This window comes from Bufo bufo, chromosome 3 (genome assembly GCF_905171765.1).
Source record: "Bufo bufo chromosome 3, aBufBuf1.1, whole genome shotgun sequence".
Lineage (NCBI taxonomy): Eukaryota > Metazoa > Chordata > Amphibia > Anura > Bufonidae > Bufo > Bufo bufo.
Window position 1 is genome coordinate 8,825,141 of NC_053391.1, and position 16,051 is coordinate 8,841,191.

The window sequence follows — 16,051 nt, forward strand, 5'->3', positions numbered from 1 at the left end:
TAATGTATGTACACAGTGACTGCACCAGCAGAATAGTGAGTGCAGCTCTGGAGTATAATACAGGATAAGTAATGTATGTACACATGCCATATTAGTCATGGGTTGCTTGTTCCAGCCAAAAATAATCACAGATCATGTGAAAATAATTTCTACATAAATAAATTTTATATTTTCTAGAAAACAAATGACAAGCAGCTCTTGTAATTAAAGGCTTCCTGTGTATTGGGTGTGACGCAGAGCTCCTGCTGCAGATGATGAGGGTTATGGTCTTTGTCCTGCAGCTGCGCGGTTCATCCTCCACTTACAGTTCTCTGTTGTCTGAACTGATCTTGAAGTCGGGGAGGAGTTCGGCCACTCTCTTTCTCAGCGCCGCTCTTCGCTCCTCCTGTAATCTCAGCTCCTTCATCACCTCTGGGAACCGTCTCCATGTTCGGAGCGCGCTCAGCAGGATCCTCCTGGAGACAATGGGCGCAGTAATGAAGATTGTGCATTCTCCTGACCTGGGGCACACCTGCAGATTTTGGACCAGCCCTTTAAGCCCATCTCCACCCACCTCTGGTTGTGCTCCGCTGCCATCCTCTGCTTTTCCCACATGGCTATCTTCTCCTCCTGCGCCACGTCCAGCCAGGCTATAAATGTCTTTCTCTGTAGATTCGCCCTGTGGCGCCGCACTGCCCTCTCCTCCTGGATGGACAGGTAGTCCTTGTACTGAAACACAGATGAGTGAGGCCTACATTACATGATGACCATGAGGCATGCTTTATGGTCATGGTCTTCCGGAGGGGAAGCTGCACTTTGCAGTAGCTCTCTAATAGATATAGGAGCTGGAGACCGCTCTTCTACCTCCATATAGCCCGAGGCGGACCCCTTACCATGGGAAGTACAGGAGCAGCCTGAAGATTGTTATACCACCAAGTTCTGAGAGATGGGGCCTCCTCACCTTGAGCCAGTGCTGGAAGGTTCTCCTTAACAGTAAAGTGGTGCACAGCTGGTCTGCCCGCTGGATCTTCTCCGCCACAATCTCCCTTGCTGTTTGTGACCAGCAAAGGAGGCCGCGTCTCAGGAGGACATGACCGCAATGAGACTCTGCCCGCTACAGAGGAGGAGGATAAAATGGAGATGTAACAGATTATTATAACAGAAAAATGTATGAGACTGTCAGAGCGGAAGTTCACAAATGATAAGAACATATTTTAGATTTAATCTACATAGAATTACTTGTGCTGATTCTACCCCAGAGCTGCACTCACAATTCTGCTAGTGCAGTCACTGTGTACATACATTACTTATCCTGTACTGATCCTGAGTTACATCCTGTATTATACTCCAGAGCTGCACTCACTATTCTGCTAGTGCAGTCACTGTGTACATATATTACTTATCCTGTACTGATCCTGATTTACATCCTGTATTATACTCCAGAGCTGCACTCACTATTCTGCTGGTGCAGTCACTGTGTACATACATTACTTATCCTGTACTGATCCTGATTTACATCCTGTATTATACTCCAGAGCTGCACTCACTATTCTGCTGGTGCAGTCACTGTGTACATACATTACGTATCCTGTACTGATCCTGAGTTACATCCTGTATTATACTCCAGAGCTGCACTCACTATTCTGCTGGTGCAGTCACTGTGTACATACATTACTTATCCTGTACTGATCCTGAGTTACATCCTGTATTATACTCCAGAGCTGCACTCCCTATTCTGCCGGTGCAGTCACTGTTTCCTTTTACTACTTATCCTGTACTGATCCCGAGTTACATCCTGTATTATACTCCAGAGCTGCACTCACTATTCTGCTGGTGCAGTCACTGTGTACATACATTACTTATCCTGTACTGATCCTGAGTTACATCCTGTATTATACTCCAGAGCTGCACTCGCTATTCTGCTGGTGCAGTCACTGTGTACATACATTACTTATCCTGTACTGATCCTGAGTTACATCCTGTATTATACTCCAGAGCTGCGCTCACTATTCAGGTACTAAGGAAGGGCAGCAGTGGACTATAACCCTGCGGCTGCTCTCTGCTGTGCCCTATTCAGAATACAGGCGTCATTACAGCTGTTCTGTAAATCTGAAATGCAGAAGGGTTGTTACATTGTGTCAGTCTCCTCTTTCATTCCTGACTGCCGCTACCTCCACATTACTCCGGCACTGCTCCAGCAGCTTCTTCCAGGGCTCCAGGCCACAGGAGCTCAGCAGCCTCCTGTCATTATGCAGCCTCGCTTTCTCCAGGAGCTCTCGCTCTCTCTGCAGCCTCCTTTGCTGCTCCTCTTCTTTCTGTGGAATGAGGAGCGTTGGATCAGTACCAGCGGCGTGACACTGTGTCGGCGGGTTCCAGGAGCCTGGCGCCATTACCTGTCTCTGCAGCCTCTTCTCCTCCCTCTTCCTCTCCAGCTGCGCCTCCTTCTCTGCCATCTCCATCTGTAGCCTCTGTTCCTCTGCCGCCTGCAGCTGCGCCTGTAGGGGGTGAAGACATATAAAGTCACCAAATATCTCACAGATACGCACGGAGGGGCCACGTTTAGAGACCCACATCAGACTTCACTAGGAATACTGGCCCACGTGGACAGGACATTGTATGAACGTCCTGTCCTTCCTCGAAATAGAGATGCTCTAGAATGAGATCTTGGGACTGTGAACAGGGTGGCATTATGCCACGGGGCATGTCCTGCTGCCATAGAAGGATAGAAGTGGTCGGCCATGATGCATAGGTCCCCTGTATCCACAGAGGACCCGGGGTGTGCCAGGAAAGCATTCCCCACACCATTGCTCCTCCGTCGATTCCTGCTGCTTGTCCTCCATCAGCATGGTGCAGCAGGAATCTTGATTCATCGGAGCGGGCGACATGTTTTCACGGATCTTTGTGCTCTTTTGCGTTTCCCTTGTACAGTAATGGGGCCGGTGACGCTCCAATCACGGGAGCCCTGGAGCCCCAGCAGTGGCCGTTCAGTGTGTCCTCACCAGCTTCTCCTCCTCACGCCTCCTCCTCGTCTCCTCCAGTAGTCGCCTCCTTTCTGCACGCTGCGCTGCTCTCTCCTCCATGGCTGCACCAAGAAAGGCGCAAAATGAATAAAAAAGTGATAATCACAAAAATGCAGCATATGAAATCATGCAACACTGCACGTCCTCCCTCCATCAGCAGTGACACTGCACGCCCTCCCTCCATCAGCAGTGACGCTGCACGCCCTCCCTCCATCAGCAGTGACGCTGCACGCCCTCCCTCCATCAGCAGTGACGCTGCACGTCCTCCCACCATCAGCAGTGACGCTGCACGTCCTCCCTCCATCAGCTGTGACGCTGCACGTCCTCCCACCATCAGCAGTGACGCTGCACGTCCTCCCTCCATCAGCTGTGACGCTGCACGTCCTCCCTCCATCAGCAGTGACGCTGCACGTCCTCCCTCCATCAGCTGTGACACTGCACGTCCTCCCTCCATCAGCTGTGACACTGCACGTCCTCCCTCCATCAGCTGTGACGCTGCACGTCCTCCCTCCATCAGCAGTGACGCTGCACGTCCTCCCTCCATCAGCAGTGACTCTGCACGTCCTCCCTCCTTCATCAACTAAAAGACTGCACGTCCTCCCTCCATCAGCTGTGACACTGCACGCCCTCCCTCCATCAGCTGTGACACTGCACGCCCTCCCTCCATCAGCTGTGACGCTGCACGCCCTCCCTCCATCAGCTGTGACGCTGCACGTCCTCCCTCCATCAGCTGTGACGCTGCACGTCCTCCCTCCATCAGCTGTGACGCTGCACGTCCTCCCTCCATCAGCTGTGACGCTGCACGTCCTCCCTCCATCAGCAGTGACGCTGCACGTCCTCCCTCTATCAGCTGTGACACTGCACGTCCTCCCTCCATCAGCAGTGACGCTGCACGTCCTCCCTCCATCAGCAGTGACGCTGCACGTCCTCCCTCCATCAGCAGTGACGCTGCACGTCCTCCCTCCATCAGCTGTGACGCTGCACGTCCTCCCTCCATCAGCTGTGACACTGCACGTCCTCCCTCCATCAGCTGTGACGCTGCACGTCCTCCCTCCATCAGCAGTGACGCTGCACGTCCTCCCTCCATCAGCTGTGACGCTGCACGTCCTCCCTCCATCAGCAGTGACTCTGCACGTCCTCCCTCCTTCATCAACTAAAAGACTGCACGTCCTCCCTCCATCAGCTGTGACACTGCATGCCCTCCCTCCATCAGCTGTGACACTGCACGCCCTCCCTCCATCAGCTGTGACGCTGCACGCCCTCCCTCCATCAGCAGTGACGCTGCACGTCCTCCCTCCATCAGCTGTGACACTGCATGCCCTCCCTCCATCAGCTGTGACGCTGCACGCCCTCCCTCCATCAGCTGTGACGCTGCACGCCCTCCCTTCATCAGCTGTGACGCTGCACGCCCTCCCTCCATCAGCTGTGACGCTGCACGCCCTCCCTCCATCAGCAGTGACGCTGCACGTCCTCCCTCCATCAGCAGTGACGCTGCACGTCCTCCCTCCATCTTCTGTGACGCTGCACGTCCTCCCTCCATCAGCAGTGACGCTGCACGTCCTCCCTCCATCAGCAGTGACGCTGCACGCCCTCCCTCCCTCAGCAGTGACGCTGCACGCCCTCCCTCCATCAGCAGTGACGCTGCACGCCCTCCCTCCATCAGCAGTGAAGCTGCACGCCCTCCCTCCATCAGCAGTGAAGCTGCACGCCCTACCTCCATCAGCTGTGACGCTGCACGTCCTCCCTCCATCAGCAGTGACGCTGCACGCCCTCCCTCCATCAGCAGTGACGCTGCACGCCCTCCCTCCATCAGCAGTGACGCTGCACGCCCTCCCTCCATCAGCAGTGACGCTGCACGCCCTCCCTCCATCAGCAGTGACGCTGCACGCCCTCCCTCCATCAGCAGTGACGCTGCACGCCCTCCCTCCATCAGCTGTGACGCTGCACGCCCTCCCTCCATCAGCTGTGACGCTGCACGCCCTCCCTCCATCAGCTGTGACGCTGCACGCCCTCCCTCCATCAGCTGTGACGCTGCACGCCCTCCCTCCATCAGCAGTGACGCTGCACGCCCTCCCTCCATCAGCAGTGACGCTGCACGCCCTCCCTCCATCAGCAGTGACGCTGCACGCCCTCCCTCCATCAGCAGTGACGCTGCACGCCCTCCGTCCTCTCTGCACCATGCTTGTTCACCATTACTTTGCTTCTGTCAGGTCCATCTCCTGATCTCTACCTGTAACTGCAGGATGAGGGGTCGTCCTCCTAGACACGGACACAGCGCTGTGGGCGGGGCTTGTGCTGGGCAGTTCTGATTGTGCAGATGATGGCGGCAATCTATGAAGACAAAAGAATCCATTTATTTGGGTTGACTCAGCAGTAGCGTTTCAGGAGGGCGTGCCCCCCGGCTCCCCCAGATTCCGAAATGGTACATTGGGGTCATTCACTAACACTAGTCTGGCGTTAAAAAAGCCACAAGACCCAATATTGTGTCGCACTAGGCGTCTTTACGCTGAAAGGGCCGAGGCAATCAGCCCCAGAAAACTAACATTTACTTCTGAAAACCGGCGTAAATGCCGGTGTCACTGCAGGCGCCGCCTCCCCGTAAATTAGGTGCGTCCTTTGGCAGCTAAGACCGGTGTAATGGGGCTCATTGACAAATAACCCCCACTGTCTACTAATGCAGAGGGTTCACATATCTGCTACAGGCGACAACCCCACTGGCAGCAGGAATGGCAGTCATACTGGTTGTCACTCAGCTTTCCCACGGTTTGATGCTAGGGTTCGTACCTGTGAGGGGTCTCGTGGGTGGGCGAGGCCTGGGTAGAGGGGTCATTGCCCGTTCTGTGGATGACCCGGCGGGACAGTTCTGCGGTGACAGCGCTGGCGTTTTTGGCTTCCTGCTTGGCGATCATGAGTCTCTGATTCTCCATCAGACCGAGGATCATCTCTTTCTGCTCCTGCAGCTGCCGCTTCTGCTCCTCGATCAGCTTTTGCTGGAAAACTTGACGGTTCTCAAAATTTTCCCCATAAGGTGGGATCTTCTTATGCTGACTGGACCCCTGGGGGGCACTGGGAGTCTGCAGACGGTGCCTCTCCAGCTCTTCACGGGTGAGGGTTGCATGCTGGGGTGTCACCTGCCAGGCATACATGGGACCCTCGGCCTTCTTCTTGTGTGGTGTGACTGGAGCTTCAGTCTTTGGGCTGCCGCTCTCCTCCACCTGTAAACCATCAGGAGACAGATGAGGTGACAGCGCAGGATTCCAGCTCTGAGGCAAAAACTACTCACAGAGTGACCATTGACAGTGTCACATGAAACGTCTGCAGTGCCACCTACAGGAAAGAGGGGGAATTTCAGGGGGGAGGATGACTGTAGGACAGGAGAATACAATCTATTGCCCCCTGTTATCAGCCATTTCAGGGGAGAGGATGACTGTAGGACAGGAGAATACAGTCTATTGTCCCCTGTTATCAGCCATTTCAGGGGTGAGGATGACTGTAGGACAGGAGAATACAGTCTATTGCCCCCTGTTATCAGCCATTTCAGGGGAGAGGATGACTGTAGGACAGGAGAATACAGTCTATTGCTCCCTGTTATCAGCCATTTCAGGGGAGAGGATGACTGTAGGACAGGAGAATACAGTCTATTGCTCCCTGTTATCAGCCATTTCAGGGTGAGGATGACTGTAGGACAGGAGAATACAGTCTATTGTCCCCTGTTATCAGCCATTTCAGGGGTGAGGATGACTGTAGGACAGGAGAATACAGTCTATTGCCCCCTGTTATCAGCCATTTCAGGGGAGAGGATGACTGTAGGACAGGAGAATACAGTCTATTGCTCCCTGTTATCAGCCATTTCAGGGGAGAGGATGACTGTAGGACAGGAGAATACAATCTATTGCCTCCTGTTATCAGCCATTTCAGGGGAGAGGATGACTGTAGGACAGGAGAATACAGTCTATTGCCCCCTGTTATCAGCCATTTCAGGGTGAGGATGACTGTAGGACAGGAGAATACAGTCTATTGCCCCCTGTTATCAGCCATTTCAGGGGAGAGGATGACTGTAGGACAGGAGAATACAGTCTATTGCCCCCTGTTATCAGCCATTTCAGGGGAGAGGATGACTGTAGGACAGGAGAATACAGTCTATTGCCCCTGTTATCAGCCATTTCAGGGGAGAGGATGACTGTAGGACAGAAGAATACAGTCTATTGCTCCCTGTTATCAGCCATTTCAGGGGAGAGGACGACTGTAGGACAGGAGAATACAGTCTATTGCCCCCAGTTATCAGCCATTTCAGGGGAGAGGATGACTGTAGGACAGGAGAATACAGTCTATTGCCCCCTGTTATCAGCCATTTCAGGGGAGAGGATGACTGTAGGACAGGAGAATACAGTCTATTGCTCCTGTTATCAGCCATTTCAGGGGAGAGGATGACTGTAGGACAGGAGAATACAGTCTATTGCCCCCTGTTATCAGCCATTTCAGGGGAGAGGATGACTGTAGGACAGGAGAATACAGTCTATTGCCCCCTGTTATCAGCCATTTCAGGGGAGAGGATGACTGTAGGACAGGAGAATACAGTCTATTGCTCCCTGTTATCAGCCATTTCAGGGGAGAGGATGACTGTAGGACAGGAGAATACAATCTATTGCTCCCTGTTATCGGCCATTTCAGGGGAGAGGATGACTGTAGGACAGGAGAATACAGTCTATTGCCCCCTGTTATCAGCCATTTCAGGGGAGAGGATGACTGTAGGACAGGAGAATACAGTCTATTGCCCTCTGTTATCAGCCATTTCAGAGGAGAGGATGACTGTAGGACAGGAGAATACAGTCTATTGCTCCCTGTTATCAGCCATTTCAGGGGAGAGGATGACTGAAGGACAGGAGAATACAATCTATTGCTCCCTGTTATCAGCCATTTCAGGGGAGAGGATGACTGTAGGACAGGAGAATACAGTCTATTGCTCCCTGTTATCAGCCATTTCAGAGGAGAGGATGACTGTAGGACAGGAGAATACAATCTATTGCTCCCTGTTATCAGCCATGTCAGGGGAGAGGATGACTGTAGGACAGGAGAATACAGTCTATTGCCCCCTGTTATCAGCCATTTCAGGGGAGAGGATGACTGTAGGACAGGAGAATACAGTCTATTGCCCCCTGTTATCAGCCATTTCAGGGGAGAGGATGACTGTAGGACAGGAGAATACAGTCTATTGCTCCCTGTTATCAGCCATTTCAGGGGGGAGGATGACTGTAGGACAGGAGAATACAATCTATTGCTCCCTGTTATCAGCCATTTCAGGGGGAGGATGACTGTAGGACAGGAGAATACAGTCTATTGCCTCCTGTTATCAGCCATTTCAGGGGACAGGATGACTGTAGGACAGGAGAATACAGTCTATTGCCCCCTGTTATCAGCCATTTCAGTGGAGAGGATGACTGTAGGACAGGAGAATACAGTCTATTGCCCCCTGTTATCAGCCATTTCAGGGGGGAGGATGACTGTAGGACAGGAGAATACAGCCTATTGCCCCCTGTTATCAGCCATTTCAGGGGAGAGGATGACTGTAGGACAGGAGAATACAGTCTATTGCCCCCTGTTATCAGACATTTCAGGGGAGAGGATGACTGTAGGACAGGAGAATACAATCTATTGCCCCCTGTTATCAGCCATGTCAGTGGAGAGGATGACTGTAGGACAGGAGAATACAGTCTATTGCCCCCTGTTATCAGCCATTTCAGGGGAGAGGATGACTGTAGGACAGGAGAATACAATCTATTGCCCCCTGTTATCGGCCATTTCAGAGGAGAGGATGACTGTAGGACAGGAGAATACAATCTATTGCCCCCTGTTATCAGCCATTTCAGGGGAGAGGATGACTGTAGGACAGGAGAATACAATCTATTGCTCCCTGTTATCAGCCATTTCAGGGGAGAGGATGACTGTAGGACAGGAGAATACAGTCTATTGCCCCCTGCTATCAGCCATTTCAGGGGAGAGGATGACTGTAGGACAGGAGAATACAGTCTATTGCCCCCTGCTATCAGCCATTTCAGAGGAGAGGATGACTGTAGGACAGGAGAATACAGTCTATTGCCCCCTGTTATCAGCCATGTCAGGGGAGAGGATGACTGTAGGACAGGAGAATACAATCTATTGCCCCCTGTTATCGGCCATTTCAGAGGAGAGGATGACTGTAGGACAGGAGAATACAATCTATTGCCCCCTGTTATCAGCCATTTCAGGGGAGAGGATGACTGTAGGACAGGAGAATACAGTCTATTGCCCCTGTTATCAGCCATTTCAGGGGAGAGGATGACTGTAGGACAGGAGAATACAATCTATTGCTCCCTGTTATCAGCCATTTCAGGGGAGAGGATGACTGTAGGACAGGAGAATACAGTCTATTGCCCCCTGCTATCAGCCATTTCAGGGGAGAGGATGACTGTAGGACAGGAGAATACAGTCTATTGCCCCCTGTTATCAGCCATTTCAGGGGGGAGGATGACTGTAGGACAGGAGAATACAGTCTATTGCTCCCTGTTATCAGCCATTTCAGGGGAGAGGATGACTGTAGGACAGGAGAATACAATCTATTGCCCCCTGTTATCAGTCATTTCAGCGGAGAGGATGACTGTAGGACAGGAGAATACAATCTATTGCCCCCTGTTATCAGTCATTTCAGGGGAGAGGATGACTGTAGGACAGGAGAATACAATCTATTGCCCCCTGTTATCAGCCATTTCAGGGGAGAGGATGACTGTAGGACAGGGGAATACAATCTATTGCTCCCTGTTATCAGCCATTTCAGAGGAGAGGATGACTGTAGGACAGGAGAATACAGTCTATTGCCCCCTGTTATCAGCCATTTCAGGGGAGAGGATGACTGTAGGACAGGAGAATACAGTCTATTGCCCACTGTTATCAGCCATTTCAGGGGAGAGGATGACTGTAGGACAGGAGAATACAGTCTATTGCCCCCTGTTATCAGCCATTTCAGGGGAGAGGATGACTGTAGGACAGGAGAATACAGTCTATTGCCCCCTGTTATCAGCCATTTCAGGGGGGAGGATGACTGTAGGACAGGAGAATACAGTCTATTGCCCCCTGTTATCAGCCATTTCAGGGGAGAGGATGACTGTAGGACAGGAGAATACAGTCTATTGCTCCCTGTTATCAGCCATTTCAGGGGAGAGGATGACTGTAGGACAGGAGAATACAATCTATTGCTCCCTGTTATCGGCCATTTCAGGGGAGAGGATGACTGTAGGACAGGAGAATACAGTCTATTGCCCCCTGTTATCAGCCATTTCAGGGGAGAGGATGACTGTAGGACAGGAGAATACAGTCTATTGCCCTCTGTTATCAGCCATTTCAGAGGAGAGGATGACTGTAGGACAGGAGAATACAGTCTATTGCTCCCTGTTATCAGCCATTTCAGGGGAGAGGATGACTGTAGGACAGGAGAATACAATCTATTGCTCCCTGTTATCAGCCATTTCAGGGGAGAGGATGACTGTAGGACAGGAGAATACAGTCTATTGCTCCCTGTTATCAGCCATTTCAGGGGGGAGGATGACTGTAGGACAGGAGAATACAATCTATTGCTCCCTGTTATCAGCCATTTCAGGGGGAGGATGACTGTAGGACAGGAGAATACAGTCTATTGCCTCCTGTTATCAGCCATTTCAGGGGACAGGATGACTGTAGGACAGGAGAATACAGTCTATTGCCCCCTGTTATCAGCCATTTCAGTGGAGAGGATGACTGTAGGACAGGAGAATACAGTCTATTGCTCCCTGTTATCAGCCATTTCAGAGGAGAGGATGACTGTAGGACAGGAGAATACAATCTATTGCTCCCTGTTATCAGCCATTTCAGGGGGGAGGATGACTGTAGGACAGGAGAATACAATCTATTGCTCCCTGTTATCAGCCATTTCAGGGGGAGGATGACTGTAGGACAGGAGAATACAGTCTATTGCCTCCTGTTATCAGCCATTTCAGGGGACAGGATGACTGTAGGACAGGAGAATACAGTCTATTGCCCCCTGTTATCAGCCATTTCAGTGGAGAGGATGACTGTAGGACAGGAGAATACAGTCTATTGCCCCCTGTTATCAGCCATTTCAGGGGAGAGGATGACTGTAGGACAGGAGAATACAGCCTATTGCCCCCTGTTATCAGCCATTTCAGGGGAGAGGATGACTGTAGGACAGGAGAATACAGTCTATTGCCCCCTGTTATCAGACATTTCAGGGGAGAGGATGACTGTAGGACAGGAGAATACAATCTATTGCCCCCTGTTATCAGCCATGTCAGTGGAGAGGATGACTGTAGGACAGGAGAATACAGTCTATTGCCCCCTGTTATCAGCCATTTCAGTGGAGAGGATGACTGTAGGACAGGAGAATACAGTCTATTGCTCTCTGTTATCAGCCATGTCAGGGGAGAGGATGACTGTAGGACAGGAGAATACAATCTATTGCCCCCTGTTATCGGCCATTTCAGAGGAGAGGATGACTGTAGGACAGGAGAATACAATCTATTGCCCCCTGTTATCAGCCATTTCAGGGGAGAGGATGACTGTAGGACAGGAGAATACAATCTATTGCTCCCTGTTATCAGCCATTTCAGGGGAGAGGATGACTGTAGGACAGGAGAATACAGTCTATTGCTCCCTGTTATCAGCCATTTCAGGGGAGAGGATGACTGTAGGACAGGAGAATACAGTCTATTGCCCCCTGTTATCAGCCATTTCAGGGGAGAGGATGACTGTAGGACAGGAGAATACAGTCTATTGCCCCCTGCTATCAGCCATTTCAGAGGAGAGGATGACTGTAGGACAGGAGAATACAGTCTATTGCCCCCTGTTATCAGCCATGTCAGGGGAGAGGATGACTGTAGGACAGGAGAATACAATCTATTGCCCCCTGTTATCGGCCATTTCAGAGGAGAGGATGACTGTAGGACAGGAGAATACAATCTATTGCCCCCTGTTATCAGCCATTTCAGGGGAGAGGATGACTGTAGGACAGGAGAATACAGTCTATTGCCCCTGTTATCAGCCATTTCAGGGGAGAGGATGACTGTAGGACAGGAGAATACAATCTATTGCTCCCTGTTATCAGCCATTTCAGAGGAGAGGATGACTGTAGGACAGGAGAATACAATCTATTGCCCCCTGCTATCAGCCATTTCAGGGGAGAGGATGACTGTAGGACAGGAGAATACAGTCTATTGCCCCCTGTTATCAGCCATTTCAGGGGGGAGGATGACTGTAGGACAGGAGAATACAATCTATTGCTCCCTGTTATCAGCCATTTCAGGGGAGAGGATGACTGTAGGACAGGAGAATACAATCTATTGCCCCCTGTTATCAGCCATTTCAGGGGAGAGGATGACTGTAGGACAGGAGAATACAGTCTATTGCTCCCTGTTATCAGCCATTTCAGGGGAGAGGATGACTGTAGGACAGGAGAATACAGTCTATTGCCCCCTGTTATCAGCCATTTCAGGGGAGAGGATGACTGTAGGACAGGAGAATACAGTCTATTGCTCCCTGTTATCAGCCATTTCAGGGGAGAGGATGACTGTAGGACAGGAGAATACAATCTATTGCCCCCTGTTATCAGCCATTTCAGGGGAGAGGATGACTGTAGGACAGGAGAATACAGTCTATTGCCCCCTGTTATCAGCCATTTCAGGGGAGAGGATGACTGTAGGACAGGAGAATACAGTATATTGCTCCCTGTTATCAGCCATTTCAGGGGAGAGGATGACTGTAGGACAGGAGAATACAGTCTATTGCCTCCTGTTATCAGCCATTTCAGGGGAGAGGATGACTGTAGGACAGGAGAATACAGTCTATTGCTCCCTGTTATCAGCCATTTCAGGGGAGAGGATGACTGTAGGACAGGAGAATACAGTCTATTGCCCCCTGTTATCAGCCATTTCAGGGGAGAGGATGACTGTAGGATAGGAGAATACAATCTATTGCCCCCTGTTATCAGCCATTTCAGGGGGGAGGATGACTGTAGGACAGGAGAATACAGTCTATTGCCCCCTGTTATCAGCCATTACAGGGGAGAGGATGACTGTAGGACAGGAGAATACAATCTATTGCCCCCTGTTATCAGCCATTTCAGAGGAGAGGATGACTGTAGGACAGGAGAATACAATCTATTGCCTCCTGCTATCAGCCATTTCAGGGGAGAGGATGACTGTAGGACAGGAGAATACAGTCTATTGCCCCCTGTTATTAGCCATTTCAGAGGAGAGGATGACTGTAGGACAGGAGAATACAGTCTATTGCTCCCTGTTATCAGCCATTTCAGGGGAGAGGATGACTGTAGGATAGGAGAATACAGTCTATTGCTCCCTGTTATCAGCCATTTCAGGGGAGAGGATGACTGTAGGACAGGAGAATACAATCTATTGCTCCCTGTTATCAGCCATTTCAGAGGAGAGGATGACTGTAGGACAGGAGAATACAGTCTATTGCCCCCTGTTATCAGCCATTACAGGGGAGAGGATGACTGTAGGACAGGAGAATACAATCTATTGCCCCCTGTTATCAGCCATTTCAGAGGAGAGGATGACTGTAGGACAGGAGAATACAATCTATTGCCTCCTGCTATCAGCCATTTCAGGGGAGAGGATGACTGTAGGACAGGAGAATACAGTCTATTGCCCCCTGTTATTAGCCATTTCAGAGGAGAGGATGACTGTAGGACAGGAGAATACAGTCTATTGCTCCCTGTTATCAGCCATTTCAGGGGAGAGGATGACTGTAGGACAGGAGAATACAGTCTATTGCCCCCTGTTATCAGCCATTTCAGGGGAGAGGATGACTGTAGGACAGGAGAATACAATCTATTGCCCCCTGTTATCAGCCATTTCAGGGGAGAGGATGACTGTAGTGTTCTTCAGGGATGAGTGGCAGAATCATTATACAGCATACATTGAATGTCTGCTATCTGCCCTCCACTCAGGCTAATAAAAGAGGGTCCTGAGTAGAGAACCCCCCTACTCCTGTCAGCCATATGCTTCAATAGGAAATATAGTACAGACCTTAACGTGAACTAACCCAATTACACTGCAGGTATCATGGTGACAGGAGGAGTTACCTTAGACTCTTTGGTCTCTTGGCTGCTCACAATCGCCAACCTCTGATCTTCATTGGTCTGTTTGTGGCCCCCGATAGATGAGGCTGCATCCAGGAGAGCCACCATCTTCCTCTTAGTTTCCTCCTTCTGGGCCTCCAGCACTCGCTTCTCTTTTTCGCCTCGGCACCAGAGCTGCCACTCTACCAGGAAGCGTCGTAGGAGGCGTCTGTTGTAGCAGTCTGCTGCGGCCTGTTGTTTCCTGGAGACAACGTGTAGTCACATATACGGTGAAAAGCAGCAAGAACAGGGAAATCGCAGCGCGCTCTACTCTTGTCCATTATTCACACAAGACTCAATCATTCAAATGAACGGGTCTGTGGAAAAACAGGCCGCACCCAAGCTCTGTCCGTGTGTGATCCGTGTAAAAAGACACACAACGGGACACATGCGACCTCCAACCGTGTTGTCCATGTAAAAACTAGATTTTTGTACTCACCGTAAAATCTGCCTCTCTTCCGTTCATTGGGGGACACAGGCATTGACCATGGGTATAGCTGTTGCCACTAGGAGGCGACACTAAGCACAAAGGTGTGAGCTCCTCCCGTCAGCTATATCCCTTCTTACAGGGACTAGGCTAAATCAGTGCAAAAGCAGTAGGAGAAGCAAGAAAAAAAACTTCTTTCTCGGCCCCTCTGGAAGGACAAACAGCGAATCCGTCCGCTGGAAAGATGACGTCTGGGAGAGATAGATGCGAACGGCTCGTACCGAATCCAGAGTGTGGAGCGACCGCTCACGAGGATGAGACGAGGCAGGACAAAAAGAAGGTAGAATGATCTCTTTATTGAGATGGAATGCCGACACAACCTTCGGCAGGAAGGACTGAACAGGTCGAAGGACTACTCTGTCCTGATGGAGGACCAGGAAGGGTGACCGACAGGAAAAAGCTGCGAGTTCTGACACCCTACGGATGGAAGTGATTGTCACCAAAAAGGCCACCTTGTACGACAGGAAGCGAAGCGACACCTGCTGCAAAGGCTCAAACGGTGAAGACTGGAGAGCGCTGAGCACCAGATTAAGATCCCAAGGATTCAACGGAGGACGGAAAGGGGGCGCAGCGTGCGCAAGCCCCTGCAGAAAGGTCCGAACCGCAGAAAGCAAAGCCAAGTTCCGCTGAAAAAGAATGGAAAGAGCCAAAACTTGCCCTTTGAGGGAGCTGAGAGCCAGCCCCAAGTCCATGCCCGACTGCAGGAAAGACAAGAGTCGCGGCAACGAGAAACGAATGGGAGACACTCGCAGCAACTAAAGTAGGACTTTCAGGTCCGGTGGTAGATTCGGGAAGACAACGGCTTTCTGGCACAAATCATGGTCTGGACAACAGCATCCGAGAAACCCCGAGCCCTTAGTACGGCAGATTCAACAGCCATGCCATTAAATGTAGAGACCCTAAATTCGGGTGGAAGATCGGTCCCTGCGACAAGAGGTCCTCCCGAAGGGGAAGACACCAGGGTTCATCGGCGACGAGGGTGACTAGAGATGCGTGCCACACTCGGCAGGCCACGAGAATGACGATCAGACCTTCGGACCTGATCTTCCGGAGGAGACGCGGAAGGAGGGGAAGAGGAGGGAACACGTAAGGAAACGTGAACTGACTCCACGGAATCACTAGGGCGTCGCACGCCAGGGCCATGGGATCCTTGGACCGTGCAACAAAGTTCTCGACCTTGTGGTTGAAGCGGGAGGCCATGAGATCCACATCTGGCCGACCCCATCGCTCGCAGATGGCTAGAAAAACTTGCGGATGAAGAGCTCATTTGCCGGGATCGAGATGCTCCCGGAGGAGGAAGTCGTCGATCCAGTTGTCGACGCCGGGGATGTGAACTGCCGACAGCGCCGGATCATGGCTCTCCGCCCAGCTGAGAATCAGAGCTGTTTCCGCCATGGCTGC

The 16,051-nt window shown here is 51.3% G+C and overlaps 1 protein-coding gene across 2 annotated transcripts in view; it reads right to left on the minus strand.

Moving 5' to 3' along the window:
- The window catches only part of CCDC191 (coiled-coil domain containing 191), a 32,514-nt gene continuing 16,463 nt past the window's right edge, over positions 1-16,051 (minus strand). For both annotated transcript variants that reach the window (XM_040422881.1, XM_040422882.1), the window contains exons 9-17: positions 14,128-14,365; positions 5,784-6,214; positions 5,230-5,330; positions 2,979-3,061; positions 2,373-2,474; positions 2,151-2,294; positions 941-1,093; positions 554-708; positions 1-455 (exon numbers count right to left, since the gene is read on the minus strand). In XM_040422881.1, coding sequence (XP_040278815.1) covers positions 302-455; positions 554-708; positions 941-1,093; positions 2,151-2,294; positions 2,373-2,474; positions 2,979-3,061; positions 5,230-5,330; positions 5,784-6,214; positions 14,128-14,365 — 1,561 coding nt within the window. In that variant the 3' untranslated portion in view covers positions 1-301. The remainder of the gene's footprint in view (positions 456-553; positions 709-940; positions 1,094-2,150; positions 2,295-2,372; positions 2,475-2,978; positions 3,062-5,229; positions 5,331-5,783; positions 6,215-14,127; positions 14,366-16,051) is intronic.